The following is a 10,146-nucleotide window of genomic DNA, read 5'->3' on the forward strand; positions in this document are numbered from 1 at the left end:
AACCGAGGCTAAAAGTCTACAATTTTAGTTCAATTTGTAAGCAATAGAGGTTAAAAGCCTCAGTTGCTAAGAAAAGTGAAGCTACAAGTCAACTTTTTAGCTTCAGTTACATAGGAACTGAGGCTAAAAGTCTACTATTTTGCTTCTTACTATAAATCAACATTTTAGCCTCAATTACATAGGAACCGAGGCTAAAAGTCTACCATCTAAACCATAGTTATCAATCACACCATCTTAGTATACACGTCATACGTGTATGATATTCGGACCGTTCATCTGTCTAGAGCTACTGTGGATGGGCCTATTAATGAAGCTGATTTAGTTAGGCTGATCCCAACCACTAATTAAAATATTCACTACAACAAAAAAGGCAATTAAGCCTCAGTTCAAAACTGTGGCTAAAAAGGTTAAAAACTGAGATTAAAGCCTTTAGTCTTGATTTTGCCTCAGTTATCCAAACCGAGGCTGCAACCCCCGTAGCTAAAGGCTCTAGCCTCGATTTTAACAACCAAGGCTAAAAAGGCTTTTATTGCCTCGATTCTTCAATTGAAGCTAAAAGGATCCTTTTAGCTTCGGTTGCCTCGAAATGAGGCTAAATCATGTTTTTAGCCTTAGTTGCCTCCAACTGAAGCTAAATATATTTTTAACCCTAGTTCTAAATAACCGAGGCTTGAGTTGCAGCCTCAATTTGGGTAATTGAGGCAAAACTGAAGCTAAAGATGGATTTAGCCTCTATTGGCATCAACTAAGGCTAAATCCAGTTTTTAACCTCAGTTCTCAATAATATAGGCTAAATTTAGTTTTTTGCCTTTAATAATATCATAATCAATCAATGATTAAACCTGTCCGTACATGTTTCACCCGTTTAACATTCATCAAGAAAAAATAATCAACACAATACCAATAAAACAGTTAACGGTCTATTTAATGTTTTCAAAACGGACTACAAATGAACATGAATGTCCATTTTCAATATACATGTGTGTACATGTGCTTGTGTGTATGAGAAACGATGATATCCGATCATAAGTTACCATCCACCTGATAGATAGCTTTCAACATGTGTCATAGGTGTGTGACATCCTGCCTCATATATAGGCCCTCCCACAAGGATCACCTTGGGCAAAAATCAGCCGTCATCGCATAGGCCACATTTACAATGATATCCAACCAACTCTATATAATAACCTCCAACTTAAACCTGCTGGGAACCATCATATACCGTAATGTTTTACAGCAGAGCGGGTTCTGAAAGAATATAAATGAAACGACAAAAATATAAATTAAGCAAGATCAATTATTTGTGGAAGAGATTGATAAATAATACCTGGCAATTTCATTGTTTGTCCCAGTTTTCATTGTTTCAAATTGTTCAGATATAGTGCCTCAAAGCTTTCATTGTAAAACAAGAAAAACAATCTTTGATTCACCGATCTTGTCAAAATTGAAAAGTTTGAGCAGAACATGAGGAGGACAAAGGCAAAGTGCAAAAGAATGAGAACGAAAATATAAAATTTATGTGGCAAACTTCAAAATTTTTAAAATAAAATCTGAATTAAGGAGAATAAGAGAACGAAAGTTGAAAACTAGAAAATCTGTCTCTGCAAGTACAATATGTCACCAATATCCATTTGAAATTAACTGAAGCAGATCAGGCCATGGATTATTATCCTAATTTAGCCTAACGTCCCCAAAATGCATGAACTCTGACCTTGTTTCTGTTGGACGCACACAAACTAGTGAAGAGAAATGTGAAGGCAATTCATGCAAGTAGGAATAGAATCCTACTGCAAGTAGAAACAGTCCTCTTCAGATTGAGCCATCTACAGTTTGAATGGCGAAAGAGGAAGCTTACCCAGGCCTAGTTATCATTTTATCAAACTGCTCCAAGATAAACAAGACGCATGTATGCCTTAGAGACATGACATGGAAGGCCTCCGACAATTCGTACATGCCCAAGACATTGTCATGAGATATATCCTGAATAGTTTGAAGCTTTCTATTATCAGAACCAACCTTCCATTGAAAAGCAAAACAGCCTAAACAAATTACACAATTCTTCTTCACTTGTTCAATGGCATACTCGCATAGTCACTTGAGACCTTCTAAGAGACACTGATCTGCGGCTCTGAGGAGATCCTGTGCAATATCTAGTGTAACATCAACCGAACCCGTGTATATGAATCTGTCAACAAATGAAAGCAAACACGTCAAACATCAAACAGGGCATGCTTTGTAAGAGGCAAGGAATACAAAAGATAGAAACCACCAACCTCATCATCAACTCAAACACCTCCGATCTTATATTGGGGATCTCTATGTCTCTCGCATCCTTCTCCTGTAACTCATTCCCAACTAGTGACGACACTACAAAGTACAAGTACAAACTAGTGACGACACTACAAAGTACAAATAATAATATGAATTATACTATGGATACTAGTTCCCTTGATAGAGTGGAATGGTGGAAAAGGATTCATGTAGCAGACACCAACTAGTTGGGATAAGGCTTGGATGATGATGATGATATTATGGATATTAGTTATAAGTTATATGATGACGATGATGATAGATATCAGTTTGTACAATATGAGAATTGTCTACCTTTCTTTTTTTTTCTTTTTTTTGAAACACAAAAACAGCCTAGTGAATTTCAACCACAGCTGTCCACCTAGTCTAAATGGGCCCCACATAAAGCACTAAGCTCATCCACACCAACCATATAAAATGTATAGCCATGCAACAAATCCAACACAAGCACTCCTCTATCCCACCTTCAATCACACCCCTCTATCCCACCAACAAATCCTCGCCACGGCTTTCAAGACTGACATTGGAACCGTTCAAAAGCTCAAGGCTGGACTTGCACCACCCAAGGCCTTTTTTTTTTTTCAAAAGAAGGGCCATGCCCCTATATCTTTGTTAAGAAGGAACAGACGATGTATTGACATCACAATGCCCAAGTAATTCCCATGCCCAAAATGAACATTTATACTCAATTCACTGGAAACTTCTAGTGATAAATAGGGGGATTGCCAACCATGTATTGACATCACAATGCCCAAGTAATAATTTTCTGTTGCAAGTGGAGTGTCAACACCTAAGCCTGGTGAATCCCTTGACATCACAATCCAAATTGAACCAGCTGAGATCTCAACACCCCACTACCCATGTTGTGCTTAATTGGTTCACTCATACAGTCATACTAACATGAACTTGAATATCACATATCACATATTATTCCATCACCTTATCTCTTATTCATCCAAAGGAGTCATACCAAGTTAGTGGGCTTGCATTGTGATCTCCCTCGTGTCTTCTCAATGTTTTCATTCTAGTACAGTGAGTTAGGATGCAAAACTTTGAATTTTGACCATTCAGTTCAGACGAGGAATCTGTCAACTGTAATGATGTCGGTATTCATCATATGGTTAGTAGATCTCAATTGGTTACATTACTTTCAATCAGTTTCATGCGAAGAACTCACCTGCTCGGCGATAATGCCAGCATTTGTGTAAGAGTTTCGGCTCTTGGAAGTGAGGCTGGTAAGAGTATATGCATAAGAAATACAGGATTCTCGACTGAAGCCTTTGCACTGTATACTCTGTTTTCAGTTCTGACAAGTGGGGCACAACAGTTCTGTAATCCAGGTCATTGGTTAGTTGGGCCTCACCATGGATGGACTATGCCACCAAAAATCTCCCTGATTGGACAATCCAAATCTTTCAATATGCAGCCTACAAATAGACAGGAAGATAAGTATGCAAAGGTCCACAGTCAACTGAAAAAGGGCATCTGCGGCCTGCGATGATCCTTTTCTTCTTATGATAACTGAAAAATATTTTTCTCTTTTTTTCTTTTTTAACTTAGTAATGTGGAGAAGATCACTGAAGCTCTGTTTGGCTGCCTAAGTCAAAAGAATTACAAACTCATTTTAATAATGAGGAAGCAACACTCAAATTGTAATTGAGTGTCTTTCAGGTCCAACTTGAATGTAAAAATTAGAATTTGAAATATCATAAAAATTCATGGTATTTGGTGCAACCAAACACATCCTTCAGCAGGAACTGGGAAGAAGACATACCGGTCACTCCTAAGTCTCTTTGAAGCATGGTCATGACTCACATTACATTAAGTATATCCATCGCACTGGACCTAATGCTTCAGCATTTTCTGACCATGACTGCATTAGAACAGTGAAAATTTTATGTGACAATAGAGAAGAAAATCAAGAAAAAGAACATATTAGACTCATTTACAATTACATTGTCATTTACAAAGTCTGAGAAACACAAAACAAAATCTGGTTGAGGAATTTCATCAAACACGTACAATAACACGAAATTGAGGGAAGGAGGGAGGGAGAAAGATGGCTTCTTCTACCTCGTCCTCAGCTGAAGACCCCAAATATAATCTTCTCGAACAGATAAGAAGTCATGAGGTTTCAATTGGAGAGTTGAATAGTCTCTTCCTCGCGCGCTGTCTATCAAAAAAATGGTAGTATCTTCTTCCAGACAAGTGTCATATCGGCAATTGCGTCCGAACAGAAGCAAGCTGATTTGGCAAAAGCTCAGCTTCAAAAGCTGAATTCTGCTTGACACCTCAGCAGTTCCGCTGCCCCTTTCATGGTGATTCCTGTCCAGAGCAAAAGACATTCAGATGTACAAGCCCCGGGTACTATGAATTTACACATTGGGATGGTTCTATATTATCTATTGGTGAGATTCCATTCTTAAAACCTTGGCCAAGCTAAGTGGAAAGGAGTGAGTTGAAGATCTTTTGAGCGAGTTGTGATCTTTAGTTTTGCTACTATGTGTAGATTATGAGGTTGCGTTTGGATTCACTATCCGTATGGATTGCAATTTTTAGTCTAACCAAGTGGAAACTAACCTAATTCCCTCAGCATTCATGTGGAGGATGGATAGAATACAACTATGTTAATTTCAAGTTGGAGTTGGGGGGTAACATAACTGAAAATTTTTGGCTTCAAAAAAAAGAAGAGAGAATAACATGAAATTCAACCTGCACTGCATCTTCCCTTCACCACCATCCTAATCAGCCACTCCGGTCCCTGGTTTGCCTCGATCAGGTTGTCATATAGCACCGCTTCATCGTAAACATGAATTCCATAACTAGGGTTAGAAAATAGAGCCTTCAAGCTACAAAATCTTCAAAAAAAAAAAGAAAAAAGAATGCCACATTTCGCCACAGTTGCCGAGACCTGGGCTTCCTGAAAAGAATTCAATACCAGAAGCAAAAGCAAATGAATGAAAAAAGGGTTTTATAAAGACTCAAAGCTTTAGAATCCTGAAAATTCTTGATTTCTCCTGAAAATGCCAAAAGCTAGGGTTTCCATTCGGAATTGAATCCCATATGTTGGAGAAATCGACTAAAACGCAAGCATTGAGAACAGTAAATTTCCAGGATTAGGAAAAACTGCCATACCTCAGAATACCGAAATCCTGGGGTCTCAATCAAGAGAAACAACAGCAGATTCGGCGACTCCTCTTTCCATATATTCAGAAGTTCGGAATTCCCAGGATTTGATAGAAATCAGATGCAAGAATTTGAAATTTTGGTGATTTTCGAGAGTTGAAATGCTTTGAAATGCTGGAACAAGGGTTAGGGTTTTGAGAGTAAGATAAAAAGCGGTTGCAGGATGAGTCATCCCAAGTCATGATGGAGTCAGACCAAGTTCCAAGTTTCTCCGTGACTTGGATCAAAATCTCAGCAAGTCGAGTTTCAAGTCAACTCAGCGAGTTTAAGAACTGTGAATTGATTTCTCTTGTACTGTTGAAATTAGATATCTTTTGCTTTAAATTGGTAAGAAATTGTATTTCACTGGCTTCAAGTTGAGATTTTTATCTTCTTTTCAGGGTGTTGCAATGCCCGCTATGAATAACATTCTGTCAAAGTGGATTCCCGTAGCAGAGAGAAGCAGATTGCTAGCACTTGTATACAGTGGGATGTACCTTGGATCAGTTGGCTGGCATTTTCGCCATTCTTGATACATAAATTCGGGTGGCCATCAGTGTTCTTCTCCTTTGGTTCTCTGGGAACTGTTTGGTTTGCAATATGGCTGAATAAGGTAACAGACTTCAATTGCCATCAATGAAGTATTGCCTATTACAGTTCTTAATGTTGCCTCTCATGACAACATATCTTTAAATGAGCTCCGTGGCTAAATTGCTTGATTGAGGGCTAAGCAGAAGGTGAAAGTCTGTCAAGCGCATGGTTTGACAACTCAGACAAGTCTGAGGCCCCGTTTGTTAAATCTGAAGTCTAAAGCCTGAATCTGAAATCTGAAGCCTGAATCTGAAATCTGGAGCCTGAATCTGAAATCTGAAGTCAAAAAACTTGTTTGGTAACTATGGCTGAAGTCTGAAAATTAAGTACTGAATTTGAAACAATCTGTTTGTTAACAAACATCTGAAATGTCTGAAATATGTTAATTTGACACATTTACCCCTATCTATCTCCTGTTTTGAAATGTTTTATATTATAAAGAAATTATTTTTTATTAAATGAAAATAAAATTATTCTATTGAATTCAAATAAACTATAAAGTACTTAATAGAAAATTAAAATATCATTATTCATAAAAACAGATAAAAAATTAATGATTTGCATGTATAAGTGTGGCGGCAATTTCTTCTCGCATATTGGACATAATAGTTTGTTCAAAGTTTCCAAATACTCCTTCCACTTCAGGCATATCATTCTCTGATTCGATATTCATCTCTGAAAGAACATTTTCATCATTGTACTGTTGGAAGAGTGGATCGGAGATGGATTCTTTTCTGATGTAGTTGTGTAGTGTCATGCATGCAATAACTATGTCTCTTTGCGTCGGGAAGGAATATGGTGCCATCCGCTTCAAAATTGCAAAACGCGCCTTCAACACGCCAAAAGACCTTTCGATTACATTCCGTAACTTTGCATGCATATGATTAAAAACTTCTTCTTTACTAGTAGGCCGCCCACCACTACGAAAGTCACCCAACCAATACCGAACATTACGGTATGGTGCCATAAATCCTCTTATGTGAGTGTAAGCAGCATCAACAAGATAGTATTTATCAACATAAAAACAAATGACAGTTTAGCAAAATTTTAAGTTATAATTTTATCAAGTTATATGAAAAAGTATATTAAATATTACCAGGAGGGGGCAATGGAAATTTCTTTGTTGGATCAAGTACAGCATCCATAAGTACCCTTGAATCATGTGCCACCCCTTCCCATCCAGCTATGACATATGTAAAAATCATATTAAAGTCACAAATGGCCATAACGTTCTGAGCACATTCACCCCTTCCTCTTCCTCTATAAGGTATTTGTTTATCTATCGGGATACATGCAGGAATGAGGGTTCCATCTAACACACCAACGGCACCCTAAACATTAAAGGTAAATTGTTAACCCTTAAGTACGATGATTCAATTATAAGTAAATATATTTATATTTTTTTATATGAAGTTTTACCTTAAATATTTGCCGAAGATGTCGGTGTGTTCTGATATCTTGGACATTTTGATCAAATGATGGAGTGACAATCATTTCTTTGGCAAATTTTAGCATAGCAAATAATACCTCATGAAAGTACTTATGCACCGTTTGTGTTGAATGTACAAATCGATTTCTTACCAATCTATTCCGAAGGTTATGACTAATTGTCATTATAAACATGGCAATCTTTTCCTCGAGTGATACATATCTACTATCAAATAACCACCTTCGAATGCGAAACAAGTTACACAAACTATTGAATGTATCTTTCTCCATTCTAAACAATTCATAGCAAACTGAAGATGGACCATCTAGCAATTCTTTCACAAAATATGATCCAGGTAATGCAGGAGAACTTGCTTGTATTCTGTTGGTAAACGTCTCTAAATAATTAAATACAGCTTTAATACAATAATCTTCAATAATTTCTTCTGTTCATTTGTTAATGCCATAATTCTGTCAATATCGAAAGTAAAGACTTCAATTAGATGTTTAAACAATTAACTAGTTAAGATTAACAAATCTCTTAAATATCTTATATCGACAAAAATCGATATGCTCTATATAAAAATCTTCAGCATATCGATAAATCAAGAGTTACAGTGGAATTAAAGACATGTGAAAGAAATAAAACTATTAAACTAATATTAAAATTATTCAAACTGAACAGCACTAATATAAAGTCTATAAGCAAAGCTAATGTCAAAACATTAAAGAAAAAGAAATAAAACTAATGTAAAAAATGTGAAAAAATAAACCACACACTAATCTAAAGTCTCTATCCAAAGCTTCATATCCTCTTCTTCTTCTAGAAGGATCCACACTTCTCTGTTCTCCTTCTTCTGGGTAAACGATTTTAGAGCTTTAAAGTATAATGGATCTGGTCTTCTTATTGATAACATGCTGTTTAATTTCATTAAACATTCTTTGATAGTGGGTCCTTCTGCATCTGTCTTTTCCAACTGATGTATGAGTGCATCTACGCTGCTTTGGATATCCTTCTTCCTATTTGGTTTGTGTCGTTTGCGTTGATGAGCTTCTAAATCGACAAGCGGTGCCTGTTGGCATTCTTTAGTAGCTGAATTTATATTAACATTGAGATTGCCTAAATTGATTTCATTTTCACTCATAGGTGTATTTGAAGGTATTTGAGATGACGACCCAAAATACTCCTCGAGAAGATTGTCGCTATGTGTTGTGTAGGCTTCAGCACCAGTTGCAACAAAACCTTCAAATAAGGCCCTCAATTCGTTCTCAAATGATAGTGGTCTATTTCGAAATTGAGCTGCATTCTTATTTGCCTACAAAAAAAAATCATAAAATCATGTCTTAATTTGATGAAAGGCAAATTCTTATTTAACTATATAACAAAATTTCATAATTACCTTTATGTACTCATCCCATCTTTCTTCAGGCCAATCGAATTGGCCCGTCAATGCATTGTACCCATGTCCCGTAATGCTTATCAATTTTATCCACGCAGTATATTGTACTTTCAGATAATCCCATAAATTCTTCAATTGCTTTTGATTAAATTCTTTTCCTGTACGCTTTTTCAACTCAATTATTAATTTGTTCCATGCTTGTTTGGTCAAGCTTGAACCTGACCTACCACCCTTATGTGCTTCTTCAAGACAACAATCAATAAATATTTTTTTCTCCAAATCACTCCATCTTGCCCTGCCACTATCCCTTGAAGTCATCGCTACAATAGTCTACTATAAACTGAGAATTGTTTAACGAAGAACAATTGAGGAAAAATCTTTTAATAAATTTACTTGATTGAAATAAATAGAAAAGACAAAAACTCATGAAAATCAAGTCAATTTGAAAGATAAAGAGACTGTAATACCTGTCGAAGAGAAATATTTATAATCTTTTATAAAGATGCTGAAAAATAATTGATGATGCAGTGGAGAAGTAAATGAGAAGCCTGTTGTATTTTATAAAAAAATAAACGTGAATTGGTACTACACCAGATTATTTCCCGCCAACTTTGATCTCCTTAAAACTGTTCGTACAACTTGAGCTCGATGAGCCCCATATAGGCTTCCAATGCAGGAACTTCGTGTGAAGAGGAGCAGACGCGGATTTCCTGCTAAAGCCTTTCGTAGGAACTTCGTGCTCTGTTAGCCCCTCCATGATGTATGTGTTTCATCCATTCCGTTCATCCATTTTTACAAATCATTCTAGTGCATCACCCCAAAAATTAGAGGGATATAAATCTCAGGTGGACCACACCATAGGAAAATAATAATAATTGGATAAGCATCATTAAAATCCTCCTAAGGCCCACTGTACTATTTATTTGACATCCAATCTTTTAATTAGGTCATACAGGCCTAGATGAAGGGAAAAAACAAAGATCAGCTTGATCCAAAGCTTTTATGGTCTCCAAAAGTTTTTTCATGGTCGACGCTATTCAACACTGTTTCCTGTAATGTGGCCCACTTGAGATTTTGATATACCTAATTTTTTGTCCCATTCCACGAAATGATCTGAAAAAATAGATAAATGGCATGGATGCAACACATACATCATGGTAGGGCCCACAGAGCACCGACCATCAGCTGCTGGCCGATGGCAGTGGAGCAGCCAGTCCGTTCCCGTCCTAGAGCTGTCCTGGGATTTCTTTCC

General features: G+C 36.8%; 1 protein-coding gene and 2 pseudogenes across 1 annotated transcript; 1 reads left to right on the forward strand and 2 right to left on the reverse strand.

The window, feature by feature from the left end:
- Positions 1 to 1,493: 1,493 nt before the first annotated feature.
- Positions 1,494 to 6,225, reverse strand: LOC131249043 (ARM REPEAT PROTEIN INTERACTING WITH ABF2-like; annotated as a pseudogene).
- Positions 4,370 to 4,902, forward strand: LOC131249044 (uncharacterized; annotated as a pseudogene).
- Positions 6,226 to 8,273: 2,048 nt separating the features above from the next.
- LOC131249720 (uncharacterized) lies at positions 8,274 to 9,212 on the reverse strand. Its single transcript, XM_058250490.1, has 2 exons — positions 8,895 to 9,212; positions 8,274 to 8,810 (listed from the first exon to the last, which is right to left on the reverse strand). The coding sequence occupies exons 1-2, from the start codon at positions 9,210 to 9,212 to the stop codon at positions 8,274 to 8,276; spliced, it is 855 nt and encodes a 284-aa protein (XP_058106473.1).
- Between the last annotated feature and the right edge of the window lie 934 nt (positions 9,213 to 10,146).

The sequence above is a fragment of the Magnolia sinica genome, chromosome 6, assembly GCF_029962835.1.
Source record: "Magnolia sinica isolate HGM2019 chromosome 6, MsV1, whole genome shotgun sequence".
NCBI classification, from domain to species: domain Eukaryota; kingdom Viridiplantae; phylum Streptophyta; class Magnoliopsida; order Magnoliales; family Magnoliaceae; genus Magnolia; species Magnolia sinica.

Excerpts from the sequence above, each read along its gene's own strand:
- LOC131249720 (XM_058250490.1), bottom strand. The coding sequence starts at position 9,212 with ATGACTTCAAGGGATAGTGGCAGGGCAAGATGGAGTGATTTGGAGAAA. Across the intron at positions 8,811-8,894 it reads GATGGGATGAGTACATAAAG|GCAAATAAGAATGCAGCTCA; the intron begins GTAATTATGAAA and ends TTTTTTTTGTAG.